We start from the raw sequence: 21,338 nt of genomic DNA, 5'->3' as shown, positions 1-21,338 counted from the left end.
GGGGAAGCCGGGCTGAGCTAAGACAAAAACCTCTCCCTGCAATAATTAGTGAAGAAGGTTGGAGGCGCCCAGGATCTGTAAGTGAAAATGAGATCAGTTATGGGAAGAGGTCTAGCAACAACAACCCCTTTTTACTCTTCTTATTCCTCCTGTTTTGATCTTACTGAAGACCAAAGAGTTTACACAAGTTCCCACAAAGGAGAGAGAAAAAAATATTTGGGTCCCTTCCTCTTTCTTTCCTCTTCCGGGGACAAATTCTGAGCCCACTCACAGTGTCCTGGACAGTCACAGATTCATAGACCTAAAGGCTGGAAAGGAGCAGGATGATAAACTAGTCTGAGCTCCTGCATAACACAGGTCACAGAGCCTCAACCCGGTTCATTCCGGTTCCGTCTAGGACCCTCTTCACTTCACCATGCTGGGATTCTGCTCAGTGTCACCACTGTCAGTATCAGTGACACACTCCAGTGGAAACACACCGCTCTCTCTGCTTTGGGCACTAGAACGCACGATTTGTTTCTTTTCTTTTCTTTTCTTGTTTTGTTTTTTGTTTCTTTGTCTGTTTATTTGAATAATGTTTCCACCAATGCAGGCTTCTCTGGCACAAGGAGCATTTTCCTAGGAGACAAAAATCCTTGGTTAAATGAATAAAGAAATAAGCCCCAAAATATTTATTTTCTGTTTTTAATAATAATACAAAATGGGGGGATCCATGAGAGACAGAGAGAGGGGGTGGGGTGCAGGGTCCCTGAAGGACATAAATCCACACCATGTAGAGGTCAAGCATAGGAGTTTATTACACACAGCGCTGGCGGAGTGTCACCTGGCTTATTAGGCTCAGAGACACTGTCAATCAATTTATTACAATAGAATATATAGTTTTTCCGTGGGCGGGGGAAAGTGATGGGGTAGGCAGTTCCACACTCCGGGATAGGTTTTGCAGCAAGACAAGATAGCACATTAGCCAATGGTTAAAAGGTTACATAATGTCTCCGCCCATGGTCTCAAGTTAGCAAGTTAACATTTAATTAATACTTTGATAAAATATTATTAGTATAAATATATATATATTGAATTCTTATTTGGAGTCCATAGGAATGGAGCAACTCCTTTGATTGTCCAAAAGGTACATTCCTAGGGGTTAAAGCAAAGGAATAGTGAAGTATATGGCAATAAAGATTGTCCCCTTTATGTCTTAAGGCAGGCATTGGTCCCTGGGAAGGGAGCTGGAAGGATGCCATATCTTATACTGACATGTGCCAACTTTTCATAAACTCAAGGTTGGATCTGTGGAAAGAACGTTCCCTACAGAAGAGACTGACACAATAGGAACAGGGATCCTTTGTTCAATCTGAAACATTAGATGAAACATAATTATTTAGTTATTGCTTCAACATCTGTCATGTCTACCCACCAAGCATATCCTAGCAAAGGCGGTTATCTGTTTACCCAGCTTTCCCTTAGCTAATCACTATTTGCTAGGCCTCTGGTCTCCTGACCAAACTCTGGACTTTGGGTCTGGAAAAGAGCTGGTACAATTCATGTACCAGGTTGTTATATAAAGTGCATTTGGATTTTAACCCTTGAGTCCCCTTCTCCTGTCCAGCAAGGGAGGCGGCAATGAAAAAACAGCACAGCACAGCCTTGGAGACACGCCTGAAAAAGGGCATTGAGGGTTGTAAAACATCATTTTTTAACTCTGTACCTACACAAACTGCTCATTTGCACATAGAAAACCTGCAGGTGCCCTTTGACTCCACCTCGCTAGTAATGTCTCAGGGTTAAACTCAGGCGCCTGGGAAGCGTCTGGAGCGGGGTCTCCAGGGCGAAGTACACAGGAAAGAGTTCACACTACACTGATTCAGCGAAGGGGAGATTCATTGTCTCCCGAGACAATCCCAGGGGCCGGCTGGATTTACAAACGAGCAGCTGGAGACCCGAGGACACAGCCCGGTATCACTGTGTGAGAGACTGGACCAGTCACAAAGCCCATCACCAAAATACTGTGTTTGGCTCTTAAAATGGCTAAATTTAAGAAAATATAGGAATTAACCCCAATAGTCAACGTTATGTCAAAGGCACCGGTTTATGCTCAGAACTGAGCAGATGAAATAGTTAGAATTTTACTGAACGTCCGGAGCACTGCATAAAATCCTTTCATGTTCTATATTCCCTAACTTCTTGCAGGAATCATTGGTCTGACGCTACCATGGCAGGAAATATAAACAGTGATGAAGCACGTAAAGTTGAGTTACAAAAGCCCTTGAGGAATATTGTCATTGCTGAATCTAATCTAATTTAATCTATCTATCTATCTCCATAAACCCCATCCATCTATCTATCCCCATAAACCCCATCTATCTATCTATCTATCTATCTATCTATCTATCTATCTATCTATCTATCTATCTATCTATCTATCTATCTATCTATCTATCTATCTCCATAAGCCCCCTCTATCTATCTTATCTATCTAGAAAGAAGAAGGCTCCAGGGGAGATGTGACAGAGGTCTATACACTAATGAATGGTGGTGGGAAAAGTGAAGAGGGAACTAATTATTTACCCTTTCCCCCACATACAAAAACCAGGGGTCACGCCGTGCAATTAACAGCCAGCGGAGTTAATACAAGATCCTGTTCCAAGTGTCATGGATCATTTCAATGCAGCTGGTCAATACTAGAAAGGAAGGGAAAGAGGAGGGGCTTCCGTCCCAAATCCCACCCAGCGGGAGGTTAAATCTTCCGTGTCCAGTGGATCCCTGGGACACGACTCCTCCGCAGAGCTGACCCCACTGGCCGGACGTTGCATGGCTCCTCTCCTCATGGGACAGGGCTCCAGAGATGAGTCCCCTCCCCGCATATCGCCGCACAATACGCAGGCCCTCAGGTCCTGGGTGAGGAAATACAGTCACTGCAGGGAGCTGTTCATTCCTCCCAGGGGCCCGAAAGTGTCAGGAGAATCCCAGCGCCCTGTGCCCGGCGCTGCACAGACACACAGGACGGGGCAGTCTCACTCATGCACCTGGAGCCCTAGCGCGAATCAATCAAATCACTGGCAACAAGAGTGTGTGTATTTTATAGGGGACATGCAAATGAGGAAGACGGTTTCCTGTTTAAATCTGTGCCTCTCTCTGCCCAGGCTGCACCCGGAGACACAATCTGCAGCCCCTGGGTCTGTGCAGTGACCAGCCAGTCCCTGAGAACTTTCCCTTTCAACACCAGGAAAAATGAGATTTGTGCTCCTTTTAATTTTCTCTGTAGAGCCTTTAGAAGGTATTTTCTACCTCTGAATAACTGGTGGAGTTAGATTAATATTAAATTATCGCTGTTTTTATACCGATATTTACAACCTGTCTTTACTTGCAGGTGTCCGGTCCCAGGCGCTGGTGGAGTCCGGAGGGGATGTGAAAAAGCCCGGAGACTCCCTCCGCCTCTCCCGCAAAGCCTCCGGCTTCACCTTCAGCAGCTATGGCATGAGCTGGGTCCGGCAGGTTCCTGGGAATTGGCTGCTTATATTATCCCTAGCGGGGATAGTACGTAGTTCGTTGATTCAGTGAAAGGCCGATTCACCATCTTCAGGGGTAATCCCAAGAGTGAGCTGTATCTGCAAATGTCCGGCGTGAAAGCCGAGGACCCCACCCGCTATTACTGTGCGGGACACACCGTGAGGGGGATCCTGGTAGGGCTAATCCAAAAATCCAAACTGCAGAATTGTCCTTCTTAGAACAGGATCAACAGGCAGAATGCTAACAAATCTGTCAGCTGGTTTCAGATCTCTGCACCCATATTCGATCACGTGTCCATAAAAAACTGCAACAACTTGAGCACTCAGATGGTTAAATGTGGCACTGATCGGACACCGAAGTAAAAATGCAGGCTGCACAAGAAGAATATTTGGGGACTCATTTGTTCAAGGTGTGATAACTTGCACTTGGGTTTCCGGAGGTGCCTAAAAGTGATGACTGCCAAGATGCTCCTGTGGGTTGTTGGGGGATGGATAGAAATACTCTCAAATTTCTCTGAAAAACAACAACATGCCACTATAGACCGAGCACATCAGGCACAAACACCTCTGGCCTCAACAGAAAACCAGATTTTCAAACGATGCTGCCCTGCTCACCCGCCTGATATTCTTCCTTCTACGGGTCTGGTCCACAGTCCCCTAAAGCCCGTGGTGGAGCTTTCCATTCCCTTCAGCCCTTACACCTGGAGCGATGGGAGCGGATTCAAGGGAGCTCTTTGTGCAGCAGTGTGGTCAGGATGGCCCCGCACGCACTGGGCGCTGCCCAGAAACAGTTAGCACCACTCCGACTCCCTCCCTCAGAGCCACCGGCCAAATAACTCCGAGCATGCAGGGAGCGGGTTTGTGTGCCTTATAAGGAGGGGGGTATGCAAATCGGGCTGAGAGTTTCCTGTTTAAATCTGTCCCTCCCTCTGCCCAGGCTGCACACGGAGAGACAATCCGCAGCCCCTGGGTCTGTGCAGTGACCAGCCAGTCTCCTGAGAACTTTCCCCTCCAACACTCGGAAAAATGAGGATTTGGCTCCATTTCGTTTTCATTGTAGCAGCTCTGGGAGGTAGGTTAGCCCCTGAATGCCCTGCAGACTATTGAGTTATTGACTGTAATACCCATGTGTTTGTAACCTATCTTTATTCCCAGGCGCGCGGTCCCAGGTGCAGCTGGTGGAGTCCGGAGGGGATGTGAAAAAGCCCGGAGACTCTCTCCGCCTCTCCTGCAAAGCCTCCGGCTTCACCTTCGGTGACTACTGGATGAGCTGGGTCCGGCAGGCTCCTGGCAAGGGCCTGGACTGGGTCGCAACTATAAGCTACTGGGCCGGCAGCACTGTGCATTACGCCGACGCGGTCAAAGGCCGATTCACCATCTCCAGAGACAACCCCAACAACCTGCTGTATCTGCAACTGACCGGCCTGAAGCCCGAGGACACCGCCCGGTATTACTGTGCGAGAGACACAGTGAGGCGAAGCCGCTCTGAGCTCAGACAAAAACCTCCCGTTGCGGTCAGCAGGGAAGGTCCCAGCTGGTGAGAGCCTGACACTCCCGGGACTGGAAACTGAAAAGAGGAAACAGCGTGTTCATGTCAAGGTGCCCTGCTCTGGCCAAATACAGCTTCAGCCAAGGCACAGGTCCAGGGGCCGGTCCCCTCGAGTGAAAAGGGCTGGACCTGGACCTTTCCCTCTGATTTTTAATCAGTTCTATGTGCAAATCAAGACTCCCATTCTACACAGTCTTAAAAGCGCGGGGGGGTGGGGGTGGGGGACAAAGCCAGTAAACAAAGCCAGTAACACTGACAGCCAGAACCAGGCACGGGGCTACCCCCAATGAGACTATCGAGCATTGGGTATTTCTGTTCTACGTGCGCAAAGGTGTTAAACAACTTCCATAACTAATCGACTCCCTGCCCTGCGCACTGTCTCACGTGTATGGGCCTCATCAAACAACGCCCATCCACCCGGTGTGAGAACCTAGGGCATGTCACATAGCGGATCTCTCATCCTCCCAACTCCCTCTCTCAGTGTAACCCCATTAACCTACCTGTATTTAAACAGGAACCCTTCGCCCCCCCCCCGAGGGATTTCCATGCAAATTTCACCCTGGGAGGTTGGGAGTTGAACGGGGCTGTCAGCAGGTGCCCTAGGTCGATGGGCTCACTCTATCCAGGCCACAAATGGGCAGCTCCTCGGTACTGGCTGTTCACATTTTACCAGATGATGTTGCTGGAGAAAGTCCACAGATCAGACTTGCCCAAGGAAAGGGCTAAATTCAGGCTTTGTCTCTCAGAAATGTGTGACCTGATGCTTTGTTTTCATAACTAATGTTATAAAAGACCTGAATGGATCTATATATCTAGCTAGCTCACACCCACCGTTCTCTGGGTGACCGACACTTACCCGGATTCACAGTACAACGTCTGACACCTTCAGGAAGATAAATGCATTTCGGGGCTCATCGGATGCTCATTTCAATCGAGTCTGAAAACTTTCTCTGACTTTACTGAGCTTTGGGCAAGGCCGAAAGGAGGACAATCGTTCTGGGGTCAGAGCCTCACAGGTGTTAATTCTGGAAGCTCCGCAGATCCCAAGGCTGCTACCCCGACTGACTATAGCTGGTGTTCTGGCCCATTCATTCAAACAGATTAAAACATTGGTACCAGAAGGGACCTAGCGATGCAATGAGATGCGGGCCAGGCACTCACCCAATTGAACCTGCAAGCCTGATTTAAATGGGTGTTCTAGCTACATCTCTACGGCTTTGTTCAGTACCCACCAACCATCCGGCAGCACTAAGGAGAGGAATAAGGGAGAATCCTTTCAGTTATCGATAACCAGTTATCAGTTATTGCAGGGAGCAGATGCCCAGAGTGTGTTTCAGCGGAGCAGGGAGGGTCAGCTGGCTCCGCCCTCGCCCTGTGTACGCCCCCAGTGATTCTCTGATCAGACACGCTCCACTTAAGGCTCCCTCCATCTCCCAGCGAAGTCACTGGAGAAGCTGAGCCCTCAGCGAAGAGCAGTGGGAACGCGGAGTCCGGAGTGCGGATTATGGGCCGGAGGGTTCTGGCCAATAAACTAGAAGTGACCTTCCCCGGCAGCCCATTGGTGATCCTGTGTGTGAAATTCACCCCTTTGTAAAGGGGTCATCACAGTGTCCTGTCCAGCTACTGAGCACCAGGGGCGACTTTTCTCCTGCCCCCGCAGCACTGACCCTTCTCCTCAGACTGAGAAGTTTGAATCCAACTCCCTTTCCAACAATACAGCCCCCAACATTTTCCCGAAGCATTTCTGTACAGTTTGTCTCCATCTTAATTTTCCAGATTCTCACGAACAAGGAATGGTTCAGTAATGAAACTGGCTCCTAATTTATAATATTGACACCAACATAAAAAGGGGAGAGGATAGATAGATAGATAGATAGATAGATAGATAGATAGATAGATAGATAGATAGATAGATAGATGGGGCGTATGGGGATAGATAGATAGGCAGATAGATGTCTATGGCGATCAATAGAGCAGAAGATAGGCGGACAGACTGTCTCCATCCAGTTCGTTCATAGTTGCAAATCTCCGGCGGGCAGAAGAAAGAGCAGAAGGGAACATTCCGTGTCACAGCTGGACTCTGGAATCCACCTGCCAGGAGACTTAACAACGCGACGCTGCGTCACACACCTCCTGGGTCCCCCGTTATACTGTCCCCACCCCCGGCCCATGCAAATGAGCTCCCCGGGGCCCTGTTCATAGCCCAGTCCCGGCCGCTCACCCCGCTCAGAGCCAGCGCCGGGCTTCAGCTTCCCATCCCGCCTGGGGACCGAGCCGCCAGCCGCAGACATGACCCCCAGCCTGGCCATCGCCTTCCTCCTGCTGCTCCCCACGGGTACGGGCGGGACCTGCGCTGCCGCTCCGCGCCCGGTACCGTGTGTTCCCTAATAACTGCGCCTCCGGAATCACTGCAATATTCCCCCTTTATCTCTGCAGGTGTCTATTCCCAGGTCAGCCTGGTGGAGTCCGGACGGGGAATCAAGAAACCTGGAGATACCCTCACACTGACCTGCACCGTGTCCGGATGCTCTCTCACTAGCTACGCGGTGCACTGGGCCCGCTAGCCAGCGGGAAAAGGGTTGGAATCGATGGGAGGTATCTGGGCTGATGGAAGCACTAACTATAACGATGCTCTCAAAAGTCGACTCGCCATCACCAGAGACACCTCCAAAGGCCAAGTGTCCCTTCAACTGACCGGCCTGCAGCCCGGAGACACCTCCGTGTCTTACTGTGCCAGATACACACAGTGAGGTAAATCCTATTAAAGCCTGCACTAAAACTAACCTTGCGGAGAACCAGTCTGGGTTTATGAGCCCCAGGGAGGAGCAGCTGCCAACACTGCTTCTGCCTTGTGTTACAAGCACTCCAGAATCTAACCCCTTAGCACTGAAAGGCAACCATTGTATCAGAGCTCCCAAGGCTGGGAGTGGAACCCAGGAGTCCTGGCTGCTGCATTTTGTCTATAGTGTCCCTAAGAAATGAAGGGAAAGACCCCAGGAATAAGAACATGAGAACAACCATACTGGGTCAGACCAAAGGTCCATCTAGCCCAGTATCCTGTCTCCGACAGTGGCCAATACCAGGTACTTCTGAAGGAATGAACAGAACCGGTGATCAAGTGATCCATCCTCTGTCGCCCATTCCAAGCTTCTGGCAAACAGAGGCTAGAGAAACCATCCCAGCCCATCCTGGCTAATAGCCATTGATGGACCTAACCTGGGACACTAAGAATTGCCAGCCCCAACACTCTCCCAAGGGCCCACCTACCTCAACCTTCTGTCTCCCAGAGGGGTCGGCACCCATTATTTTATAGGAAGCAGCCCAAAATTTGGCAATTATTAACTCACCTGCTCAAAAGCGGAAGATTTCTCATAATCTGCTCTCCTTCCGAGATTCATCTCACTCTGAAAGGAGGGGAGTTTATCTCCTTCCCAGAATTGCTCAGTGCTCCAGCTTGAAGCTCTAACTCTTCCCTGTTTGAACCAGAACAATATCTCTGTGCACTAGTAGGGTCTACATGGGGCATTTTAACCACAATGGGCTGCTGCACTCTACAGGTTACAGCCCTCTGCTGGACACTGCCACACCATGGAGACAAGACCTGGGCCTGCAAAGTCCATACTCACAGGCAGAAATATAGGTGCCCAGGGAAGTTTTACAGCAAAAACTGAGGTGCAAAGTGATCTCAGGTGTCTACAGAATTCAGGGACAGCTCTGGTGGGGTTTCAATCTCATTTTAGGCCTGATTGTGGGATTGAAGTTTCTAATGTGGTCATTAAGTTCCTAAATCCATTTGTGAATCTATCCCTTGATATTTAGGGAGCTTAGGGAGGAGAAGATGTTGGATTTCCCGTTAAAAAACTGATGTCCTAAATATCTTACAGAGCCTCCTACTGCTTCATATTGAGACCTGTCTGGTTATGTCTCTCTGCAGTGAAATGAATTAATGAGACCTGAAATTCAAAGATGCCTAAGTTCTCCACTTGTGAGGTAACTCTCTTCATGTATAACAATGCCTACATCTGTAATTTTCACTCCATTCATCTGAAGTAGTGGGTTTTTATGCACAAAAGCTTATGCCCAAATAAATCTGTTAGTCTTTAAGATGCCACCAGACTCCTCCTTGTTTTTTAGGGGAGTGAAGTTCTACTCTGCAGCTCCTTTCCACCACAGCAAGAAGGACTCTCACTGCAGGACCTCTTCTACTTAAACACCCACTCCAAGCAACCAAATAAACAAACAAACAAAAAAAAATCTGGAACAAACAAATCAACCAACAGAAGAGAACAAACAAAACACACCCCAAGTGCAAATTTCACCTCCAAAGGGAACATAAACTAGTGACTCCAAGAATTCACCTACTGTCAGTTTAAGGAAGTTCACAGTGAATTGCTCCCTTTCGGGGTACACGTCTTCCTCAGGTGCCCAACTCAGGTGGACTCACTGAAGGGAGCCCATGGCGTGAAGCAGGGGGGCTGAACGCTCTAAGTTTTGGTCCCAAGAGGTGGTGAATCCCTGTGGCTTACCCTAGTGAGAGTGTGACCCCACTGGGGCTGACACACTGAAGGGGTCCTCCCAGTGACAGTTCCAGAGCTGTTCGAGAGCATGAGACCTATGGATTCGTGCCCCTTTTGCCAATCCTATGCTATGTGAAGATTTATTAAAAAAGAATAGAAACAAGAGAGTTATTTACACCCTCCCATTCATATTGCCAGTCCCATCCATAGGAGTTCATAGTCATATAACTGTTCCTATTTCCATTTGCAGTCCTATTTATACTCCACTTCATATCCCCAATCAGATTCAGGTTCAGATAAATACCCCCTGGATACTTCCGTTTCGATTCCCCTTCCCATTCATATTTATGTTGGATCCATACCCACTTTGGCCTTCCTCTTCCCACCACGGAGCATGAAACTCACAGACGTGTTTCCTTTGGATTGTGGTGGGAATATGGATCTGGGCATCAGACCCTCAAATAATGTTAAACACTAAAATGCTTCCACGCCACTCAGGAGGTGCATAGACGCTTGTGCTGCCCCCTCTACAAAAGGGTGGATTTTTATCCAGAGAATTATCAATGGGCTGAGGGGGGAGATCACTCAGCGATCACTGACCCCGCCCTGGCTGTCAAACAACCCTCACTCTGGGCCCCGCACGCCCCCTGACCTGCACTAAGGGCTCGGCTTCTCCACTGACCGCACTGGGAGAAGGGGGAGCCTTAACCTGGAGAAAGCAACGAAGAGTCTTGAGGGCACCTTATAGACTAACAGACGTATTGGAGCATGAGCTTTCGTGGGTGAATATTCACTCCGTCAGACGCATGGCTATTCACCCACGAAAGCTCATGCTCCAATACTTCTGTTATTAGTCTATAAGGTGCCACAGGACTCTTTGTTGCTTTTTACAGATCCACACTAACAGGGCTCCCCCTCTGATACGTAACCTGGAGAGTGTCTGATCAGAGAGTCACTGGAGGCATCCACAGAGCAAGGGCTCTGTTCTTTTCTCCTGCCCCTCTGAAATCCACCCTGGGCATCTGCTCCCTGCGCTCCCCAGGGGGAGATGAAGTCAGCCTCTCTCCCATTACAGCTGTGTGCGGTGTCCATAAGGGGAGATACTTTGTGTCCATTCTGGTGTGGAACCAGAGCGCCACCCCTAGGAAACCCCTTCCCCTTTTCTCTGAGCTCAGACCAGCTTCCCCTCACTGTCTCTCTCGCACAGTGATTCCGGGCGGTGTCCTCGGGCTTCAGGCCGGGCATTTGTAATTGTGCCGTGTTAATGGAATTGTCTCTGGAGCTGGTGAATCGCCCTAAGAGTCTCCGGGCTTTTTCACATCCTCTCCGGACTCCACCAGCTGCACTTGGGAAGGAAGCCACGATACAAATCACATAGAAAGAGGAATAGTATAAGAGTCACCTGACTGTGCAAATTACTCGGGACATAAATACCTCCCAAAGCTTCAAAAATGAAAACTAAATGGAGCTAAAGTCTCATTTCACCTGGTTTTAAAGGGGAAAGTTCTCAGGGGAGTTAGCTGGCAACTGCAGAGATCCAGGGGGCTGCGGATTGTCTCTCCGGGTACAACCTGGGCAGAGAGAGGGACAGATTTAAACAGGACACTGTCTCCCTCATTTGCATATCCCGCTCCTTATAAAAGACAGACTCCTTCCATTAACCATGTGAATTACTCAGTAGGGCTCCAAAGGGAGTCGGCCTAGCTCTATGTTTCTGCAACTAACAACGTGCGGTGGGCTCCTGAATAAACATTTGCCTAAGGGAAGAATGAACAGCTGCCTGAAATTCATATAGATGATTCTAGCTCTGGTCCAATGTCTGTTGTAGTCACTGCAAAGCCTCCCATTATAGGTTTGGGATCAGGCTTTCAGGGAGGAGACTATTACACTAGAAAGCAGGGCAGACACAACTAACAATTTCTGTGTATCAGGGTCAGAGGTGTGTGAAAGCTGATGGAAACGATCTGTGTCACCTGTGTGCTAATATTGCTAAATTAGGCATTAGAATGATAAGAATATGTTTAGGATTTTTGAATACTGTGAGTTGTTGCATGCATTAATATCACTTGTCACATATGTATGCCATAGAGTAAGGTCATATGTAAGTGGTTGTATTGTGAGCCTGTGTGAATCACCAGACTGGGGAGACATATTAATTAGAGTGTTACACTGAACCACAACAGAAAGTGTTACCTCCTTCCCAAGAGAGTTCATTCATCCCAGGGGTCTGAAAGTGTCAGGAGGAGCCCAGCGCCCTGTGCCCGGCGCTGCACAGACACACAGGACGGGACAGTCTGATTCCCGCACCCGGAACCCGAGGACGAGTCGCTCAGATCGCTAGCAGCAGGAGTGTGTGTCTCTTATAAAGCGGTGATATGCAAATGAGGGAGACAGTTTCCTGTTTAAATCTGTGCCTCTCTCTGCCCAGGCTGCACCCGGAGACACAATCCGCAGCCCCTGGGTCTGTGCAGTTACCAGCCAGTCTCTGAGAACTTTCCCCTCCAGCACCCGGGAAAATGGGATTTTTGCTCCTCGTAATTTTCGCTCTAGCAGCTTTGGAAGGTATTTTCCTCCTCTGAATAACGGGCAGAGTGAGAAGAATATTGTGTTACCGCTGTTTTTATACCGATATTAATGGCCTGTCTTTATTCCCAGTTGTCCGGTCCCAGGTGCAGCTGGTGGAGTCCGGAGGGGATGTGAAAAAGCCCGGAGACTCTCTCTCCGCCTCTCCTGCAAAGCCTCCGGCTTCACCTTCAGCAGCTACTGGATGACCTGGGTCCGGCAGGCTCCTGGCAAGGGGCTAGAATGGGTCGCTCAAATACACCCCGGTGGGGGTACTATATACTACCTTGATTCAGTGAAAGGCCGGTTCACCATCTCCAGGGATAATCCCAAGAGTGAGCTGTATCTGCAAATGAGCGGCCTGAAGCCCGAGGACACCGCCCGCTATTACTGTGCGGGAAACACACAGTGACACGAAACCGGTTTGTGATCATACAAAAACCCAGGCTGCGGAATCGCGCTTCTCCCGGCAGCCGCGCGGGGGCAGCAGTGACACACACACCGCTCCGGGCTGGGACAGGAGCCCCGGCACCCGGGTGAATGTAACACAAACCTCCCGGCAGTTTTAACCCTTCCATTCCCGGGCAACGTGTCTCCCCTTCCTGCCCACACCCCCGCTGGGTCTGCGGTGCAGAGATCCCTCGCTTCATCTGTGAACCCCAATCCGGAGTGAGTCCTGTTCTGAGTCGCTCTCCCCTCGCAGGCCTGGCACGTTGGCTCTCCCGGGGCCCATCTCGATGTCACACTCGCAGGATAGAGTCTGTCAGTGTAACGGGGACAAGCGCGTTGGGGTTCGCATCAGACCCAACGGATGGAGCGAATCGCCCCTGGGGCCAAATTCTCCGCTGGTGTAAAGTCACCGCAGCTGCTTCCACTAGACTCGAGTTACTCCGGATTTACACCAGGGAGGCTCTGGCCCTTTCAGCAAACTGGGACGTTCAGCGGATTAACGCAGCGGAAGGTGATTAGTTCATTATAACCCGTGTGGGGCCCATCACCGGGGCGTCTCGGCCCTTCACACGCGGTTATCGCCTTTCTCCCCACAGCGTCGCCGGGAGGCCGGGAACTATCCCAGCCCCTGGTTCAGAGCGGGGAGACTGAGGCACGGAGAGCTGGAGGCTGGATATGGAAATGGGCCATTCAGAGTCCGGGCGGGGCTGTGGGCAGAGATCACCCAGCGCCCGAACAAACCCCACTCCGCTGGGCCTGGGGATGTGGCACCGCTGGGAATTTCCCAAGCGGCTGGTGGATTGTTTTCACCCCTCTGACATGTGGAAATCACCGCCTGGACTCTCCGCGGGTGTCAGTGGGTGGAGCTGAGACATCCCGACCCACAGTAAAGTGCCACAATGTGACAGAGTCACCATGGAGATAACAGACCCCGCCCCTCGGACCGGGATGCCATCACTCAGCCCAGCGCTGGTACTGAGGGCATTAGGGACAGTCACGTGGCTAAGGGCTGCCCCCGGGAACACGGTAGATCAGAGTTTCTCAAACAGGGGCCTCGGCTTGTGCAGGGAAAGCCCCTGGCGGCCGGGCTGTGTGTTACCTGCCCCATTCGCTGGGCCAATGGGGGCTGCTGAGGCGGCGCGGGCTGAGGGACCTACTGTCCGCCGCTTTGCGGGTCCCATTGGCCCGGAGCAGCGATCCGCGGCTAGTGGGAGCCCCGATCAGCCGGATCTGCGGGTGGGGCAGGTAAACACACCGGCCTGGCCCTCCAGGGGCTTTCCCTGTACGAGCCGCGACCCCTGTTTGAGAAACCCTGTATTAAGGGCACGTTGGTGCACATATCAGCAGGTTAACGTAGCGATTTCTGTCTGGTTTAGTGATATGAGATAAATATTCTTTCAGGTCCTGTACAGCCATTGACACTACTGAGAATAAAGTGCAAAGTTCAGTCAGGGACACTAAGAATTGTGCTTAAATTTAAAGTAGTGTCCTGAATAGAGATGGGTTTAAGCAAATTCTTACATGCTTTCATGAATCAAGGCCTAAGACATTGTACTAGGGTCTCCCTGAAATCATTTGCATCCTTGAAAATCATCCACTGCCATCTCCCTTAAGCGATTTGGAATATCTCAGCCCTGCACTGCGCTGGGATCTTACATAACAGATATCCCACACTTAAATATCGCTGAGCTGTGCGTCTGAGCGCACTGTATCTTACCTGAGAAAGGATAGGCCCTCCACCAATTAGAGTGTGAGACTGGGATTTTCAAAGGCACCCAAAGTTGGGAAGTTTCCAGCTCCCATGGGATGTGAGTATTTACATTAAAACCCTTTAAAAACTCCACCCTGTTGCATAAACACAGTGGCAAGGTGGAGCTTTTAAGATCTATGCACTGTTCATTTTATTATTTTATCCAGCACTTCCATAGAAACTTTAGTTTGACATTTTTCTCTGTATTATTGCCTATTTATAGTGGGTGCTGAAAATAATATGAGCGATAATACTAAGAGGAAGAAGAGTGATACAACACTACTATGCAACTGAACTGTTTGATTCATACCATTAGCCCTGCTCAAAGCAGTGCAAGTACTGTACTCTCAGTTACAGTGGCACAGGCCTACAAACCCCTGCAGGGTTATAACCCTAACCCACAGATAGATTCTTTCAGGGTACCAACTGTCCATTTTTACTGTATGACCTAGCAGAATTCAGTTATTTGGCTTCTGGGCTAAAACATTCAAAGCAGGCTAGACGGGGATCCACACCCAACCTTTCATTTTCAGGTGCCAATCTAATAATAATTCTGTCTTGTAGTCCAGCATTGCAAGGCAGAATTTCAAACATAGGTGCTGGACCTTGGGGTGCTGGCTTGAAGGTGATTCCTTTATATACAGAGTTTACAGTCTGGTTTAGTGTTTCAGCACCCCCACTATAAAAATTGTTCCAGCGCCCCTGGTTTCAAATGCTTGCCTCTTCCTTCTCATAGAAGAAGAAAGGACATTTTCAGACATTAGTAATAACACCAACCCCTAGCATTTTATAAAAGCGATTTTCAGCAGGGGATGTCAGAGCTCTTCACAAAGGAAGGTTAGGTGAACCTAAAAGGTTATTCCAATTTTACGGAGAGAAATGACTTATCCAAGGCAACCCAGCAGACCAAGGAATAAATACCCGGTTTTCCATGGCCCAGTCTAATGCTCTATGCACTAGGACACACAGTGGCCAGGACTCACAAACTAAGAAGAGACAGAATTCAGCAGCAGGTGAACAATCAATGGTGCATTTTGTCTATGAGAGGTCCCGAGCATCAGGGGCGGCTCTAGCCATTTCGCCGGCCCAAGGCACGCTGCGGGGGGCGCTCTGCCGCGCCGGTCCTGCGGCTCCGGTGGACCACCCACAGGCGTGCCTGCGGATGCTCCACCGAACCCGCGGGACCAGGAGACCCTGCGGGAGGCCCCCGGGAGCCGCCTGCCGCCCTCCCGGGGACCGGCACAGCGCCCCCCGCAGCATGCTGCCCCGCTTGGCGTGCTGGGGCCTGGAGCCGCCCCTGCCGAGCATTCTTGTAGAGATCACTGAAGGAGTGATCCTACAAGAGAGACTCTAGCTCCTCCTCTCCAGCCAAGTAGCTTTTTTCCTCTGAACTCGACTCCGGAAGGCCTCAGTTTAACGAGGGTTGTGGTTTCTGGTGTGGTGATTTTTTCAAGAGGAGGTGATGCAAATTCAGTGTCTCGGGGTCCTGCATAAATCCTGTGTTCTCCTGGACGGCAGAGAATGAAAAGGGATCAGGCCAAGGTCTTGGTGTCTTTGCAGTTACCGTCAGAAACCCTTCCCGCGTCAGCAACATGATATCGTGGCTGAATCTTCTCTTGATTCTAGCAGCCCTTGCAGGTAATTCTCCCCCCCCCCGCCCGCCCCCAACTTTAGTGGGAGACTCCGGGGAAGGTTGGACGTTCTTTGCCCCAACCCATAGCGCAGTGAAGTGAATGGGCATCTTCCCAACGGCTTCTGTGAGCTTTGGCTCAGGTCTTGTACTAAGGTGAATCTAACGGAGCTTTTTCTTCTTCTTTCCCCCCCAGATGTCCGGTCCCAGGTTCTTCTGGTGGAGTCCGGAGGTGGAATTCAGAAGCCCGGGGGATCTCTCCGCCTCTCCTGCAAAGCCTCCGGGTTCACCTTCACCAGCTACCATATGAGCTGGGTCCGCCAGGCGCCCGGGAAGGACCTGGAGTGGGTCTCACGGATATACAGCCCTGCTAATAGCCACAGCACGTTTTACAGTGAAGCGGTTAAAGGGCGATTCACCATCTCCAGAGACGACTCCAAGAGCCTGGTGTATCTGCAAATGACCAGCCTGAAAGCGGAAGACACCGGCCGGTATTACTGTGCGAGAGACACAGCGATCAGAAATCAACTGCAGTGAATACAAAAACCTCCTCCTCGAATCCAAACATTCTCAGCGCCAGCAGAGAGCAGCAGGCACTGACACGGCAGAGCAGTTTAAACACAGATCCATAGACTGTAAAGTCTCCAGCCCTTAATCAGGGCTTCCGTCCTCTAAAAATGCACATTGGTAATTAAAGACTCACTATGTTGACAGAACAGAGAGTAGCTTATTTAGTGGACAGCAATGGAGAAATAGAATCCGCCTCAGTTACTATGAATAATTAGCGTTCTGCCCTTCAACCCGCCTCCTAAACATGAACTAAGAGGAAGAAATGCCAGAGACATTATTTAAAGAGTCTGTTTGCCAGAAGCTGGGAATGGCTGACAGGGGGTGGATCACTGGGTGACTCCCTGTTCTGTTCATTCCCTCTGGGGCACCTGGCACTGGCCATTGCAGGGAGACAGGACACTGGGCTAGATGGACCTTTGGTCTGACCCGGTCTGGCTGTTCTTATGTTCTTTAGAGTTGTGGTGGACCCGCCCTAGAATTTTTCACACCATAATTTTGTCACTCTCTGCAGATACCTGGAGAAGGCTGAATGGTGCTCCATGAGCGCATTGCCTCTGTTTGCTCTTTAATGCATAAGCACAAGCTGGAGAAGAGTTAAAGATGAGTTTGTTTTATGTCCTGGGTAATTTCGGGCCGTTCCTATACACCTGGTGGTTCACCCTGAATACAGCCGTTAGGACTCTGTTCAAAGACAAGACCAAACCATTTTAGTGTGGGATTTTCAAAGGCTCCCAAATGGTTCCTTCCAGCTTTCTTTTTCGAAACTCCTGTCTTGGGCAGGAGGTGCATGTTGGAAACGGCTGTGGGGTGAGGTTTGGCCAAATTGCCAAGAACACGCAGTAAGGAAGCATCGCTTTCAGATTGCCTGTAGGTCATGTCCAAAGAGTAGTGTCAGGGGATAGTTCTGGTTCTGTTTTCACATAGTCCCGTTCTTTGGCTGAGGGTTCTGGTCTCTGCTCTTCCCTATCAGGTCACCGCCCCCCCCCCGCCCTCAATCTCTCATCGGGCCTGCGCCCCTTGCTGAATTTGGCACCGTTTATTTCCAACCCGCCCGGCTCTCCCCAGATTATGCAAAGCTGGCACAGCCAAGCCCCTATTTACGCACTGACTCGGGCGTCCCAGCCACAGGCCCCGCATCCGGCTCAGGGACTTGCCGGGCTGCGCTCCCCTCCCATCACCAGGCTGGGTCCGCTGAGACTCCGCATTTTCCTGGCTGGACTCTCATGTGCGTTTGTTTGTCTCGTCACCTGCCCATTCTCGGTATCTCTGCAGTTGTCGGGCTGAGGGGGCTTTTCAGAAGTTCCCAAGTTCCCCAGGAACACTCAGAAAGTCAATAGTGCTCGTGCTGCTAAATGATGTGAGTGCGTTAGAAAAAAATCCCCTCTCCAACATCCTGCGTGGGAAGGCCAATGGAGTCACGCTAGGGATGTATTAGACCAATATCTGCCGAGCTGCCTGTCTCCTTCCGTCGATTGTATCTATTTAATGTCACTGTTCCTTTTAAACATTTCCTGTAACAACCCGCTTTGTTTGTCTCCAGGGGCCCGGGCACAGCTGGTTCTCACCCAGTCCAGCCCGGAGAATCCACCAAACTGACCTGTGCCCGTGAGCGGCTTTGGTCTCAGCAGCTGTTATATGAACTGCGTCCGACGGGCTCCGGGAAAGGGGCTGGAGTGGCTGATCTACTATTATACATCGTCTGACAACAGCTACTCCCCGACAATCCAGGGGCGATTCACAGCCTCCAAGGACAGCTCCAATTTCTACCTACACGTGACCGGCCTGGAAGCGGAGGACACCGCCCTGTATTACTGTGCGCAGGGCCGGCTCCAGGCACCAGCATCCCAAGCCGGTGCTTGGGGCGGCAATCTGCAAGCGGCGGCAGTCCCTGTGTTTTGGCCCCCAAGCAGCACCCCGAATTGCTGCGGGAGGGCGGGGGCAGGCCGCGTGCCCGTAGGGCGGCAGGTGTGTTTCAGCGGGGGCGGCAATTGGGCGGCAGGGGCGCAGCTTCTGTCTTCCGGCTGAAGACAGAAGCTGCCTCCGAATTGCCACCGCCGGGGAAACGCGCGAGCCGCATTAAGGGCACACGGACTGCCCCCGCCCTCTGGCTGCAAGTCGGCGCTCTGCTAAGGGCGGCAAAAACAGTAGAGCCGGCCCTGATCAGCCCAAAGACTTCCACTGAATGGAACTGATTTCAACAAAGCCGCTATTCACTGGAAATGTAGCTATGTAAATGCAATGCTTCCCCCAACACTATCATTAATCTCTACCGAGCACGGGGTAGGATATCAGAGATACTGTAAGGGAGTTAAACCCTCCATTTCCCAATTCCCTGGGGCTCTATTGAAATCCCAGCCAAAGCCACAAGAGAGGACGTTACATTTCCCTTTCTCAAACATCCCGCCGTTGCTAAGAAGGCGCTGTCCTGCGCTTATACGTGGCTGAGAATCTCAAACACCTTTACGAGTGTTAAACGACCAAAGGCTGTTTATTTAAATTGAGTTGGGGCGTCCATACGCCTTAAGAGGCTTCATAATTTTCTGACCTGAACTCACTGTCTTAGGGGGACACGCACCCCAGGGAGAGATCCTCATGTGCTGACAGAGCCCACACCCGGTCATCGCTTATAGTCGCCTTGTGAAACTCGCATGCAAATCCCTGCCCCGGGAGGGTTCCTGTTTAAATACAAACCCCTGATTGGAGAAGCCTCAGTCTCCCCCCAGACACAGAACTGCCCGGGCCTGGCTGCTGGAGACAGTTTGCACCTTCACTTAAGATGAACCTGCTGCTGATTATCCTGTTCATGCTGGTGGCCCCTTTAGGTACGTGTCTATTGGGGGTCACGAGGGTTCCCTGCTGCAGTGACTGCAGAAGAGGCGCTGTTCAAATGAACCTAAGGGAATTAGGTGCACGGAACCCAATGGAATTTAGTGGCAGTTGGGTGCCTCACTCCCTTAGGTGCGGTCTCGGGGTGTTTTATTTTCACGTGGTCCCCGCTCCCAGGGGACAGGGCCTGGCTCACTGATTAATTTCTGTATTTCCTTCCCAGGTGTCCTCTCCCAAGTGCAGCTGCGGGAAACGGGCCCGGGAGCGGTGAAACCCGGGGAGTCCCTGACACTCACTTGTACCATCTCCGGAGACTCGGTTTCTAGCACCAGCGCGGCCTGGCACTGGGTCCGGCAGCCCGCGGGGAAAGGGCTGGAATGGGTGGGACGCATTTACTACAGACCGAGTCAGTGGCACACTAACTACGCCAGCGCTCTGCAGAGCCGAACGACCATCACACAAGACACTTCCAAGAACCAGTTCTCCCTGCAGCTCCGCTCGCTGACAGCTGCGGACACCGCCACCTATTACTGCGCCAGAGAGACACAGTGACACAGAGCAGAGCAGGGACTGGCACAAAAAGGGGAAGCGGATTCTGACCACTTAATTTTCACAATTTGAACGGAAAGAGCTGAGATTCTCCTCTCCCCCTTCCCCATAACACTCCATGTAAGTGGAAAGAAAATGCAAAGAGGAGGCGGGTACGGAATCTGAGCGAACTTCTTATGTATATTTGGACCAAGGTGATGCCACGAACAGGAGGATCGTGAGCCTAGTGACACGCACCAACGCCCTGATGGCAACATTTACAAAAGTGCTAGCAGCGCTTGTTCAGCAAAATGAAGTATTCTGGATCTTCCAAGGGCTTTTCGGGGAAACACACAAACAAATCCAGTCCTTCCCCACCGGATGGGAAAGAGAAATATAGAAAATGAGGTTGACCTGGAAAGTTTTCAGGAGCACTTATTTGAATCGAGCTGCTGAGGAGGATGAAGATGTTGATGATAATAATAGTAACAAAATAATAACACGTGGTGTTCAGATCGGATGCTCTACTAACACCCAGGAAACAAAGAACAGGAAATTGAGGAAGTGGAAGAGGGGTCTCCGAGTGGCTCAGAATGACAGCAGGGTACAATAATTAACAATAACTCAGGTGGCACCAAGGATCAGAAATGTAAAATCCCCTACAGTGCATATAGTGATTGTGCTATAAATACATAAATCTCTACCCAACACAGGATAGGATGGCAGAGAAGCAGGGCCGGCTCTAGGTTTTTTGTCGCCCCAAGCAAAACAATTTTTGAGCACACACACCCTTTTTCTTTGGCTTTTACACGTGTTTGCACAGCCCCTGACTTGCGCTGTTTTCCACTCTGCTCAGCAACGGCTGCTGATGGCTCTGTAACCTCATTCCAAGGGCATCTCTTGAAAGACGGGGCTTGTATTCGTCACTCGCTTTATTGGGGGCAACTTGTCTTGTTAAAGGTGAATCGCTTTTGCATTTGCTCTTCTTTCAGCGCAGAACTTCATTTCCCACCCAGACTGGAAGCGAGATCAGAGAGTTTCACTCCTTAAAGTCTAAAACCCACCAGTGTTTCTTTCCCCGCTTCTCCCTCCTTTCGGTAAAAGGCTCCTGGTGTCTTTCCCTTTCATCTTCATTGGAAGGAATGTCCCCTGACCCCCCCCCAGTCCCCGCTTTCCCATCAGCACCCTCCTTCCAGTGACCTGCTCCTGTAGCGAATGCCTCACATGTCTAGGGTAGGGAACTATCCCACAGATCAAAAGGGAAAATTGTGTGTGGGTGGGGGAATTAGGACAATGGGGTCTGAGGGCGCCACTCAGTCTGTCCCAGGGCCATGAAAAAACCTCACCCGGACAGTTCAGCTCCCAAATCTCTCTCCTCTTCCCCAGCACTAGCGGGGTTTGCATCCAAGCAGCTGTGAATTACACTCACTGCTGGGGATGTTTTTCTGTT

At 50.7% G+C, this 21,338-nt stretch overlaps 1 pseudogene and 2 gene segments (V, D, J or C); all 3 read left to right on the top strand.

The window, feature by feature from the left end:
* Nucleotides 1-4,459: 4,459 nt before the first annotated feature.
* LOC123348466 lies at nt 4,460-5,075 on the top strand. The segment is given in 2 exon segments: nt 4,460-4,578; nt 4,662-5,075. Coding segments are annotated over 2 exon segments (432 nt in total).
* A 7,013-nt stretch (nt 5,076-12,088) lies between these two features.
* On the top strand, nt 12,089-13,936 carry LOC123347627 (annotated as a pseudogene).
* A 1,884-nt stretch (nt 13,937-15,820) lies between these two features.
* Nucleotides 15,821-16,885, top strand: LOC123348476 (the record flags this gene model as incomplete). The annotated part of the segment is given in 3 exon segments: nt 15,821-15,972; nt 16,161-16,477; nt 16,853-16,885. Coding segments are annotated over 3 exon segments (396 nt in total), but the record flags the coding sequence as incomplete, so codon positions are not given.
* Between the last annotated feature and the right edge of the window lie 4,453 nt (nt 16,886-21,338).

Source organism: Mauremys mutica, chromosome 13 (genome assembly GCF_020497125.1).
Source record: "Mauremys mutica isolate MM-2020 ecotype Southern chromosome 13, ASM2049712v1, whole genome shotgun sequence".
NCBI classification, from domain to species: Eukaryota; Metazoa; Chordata; order Testudines; family Geoemydidae; genus Mauremys; species Mauremys mutica.
This window is presented reverse-complemented; position numbering and strand designations above follow the sequence as displayed.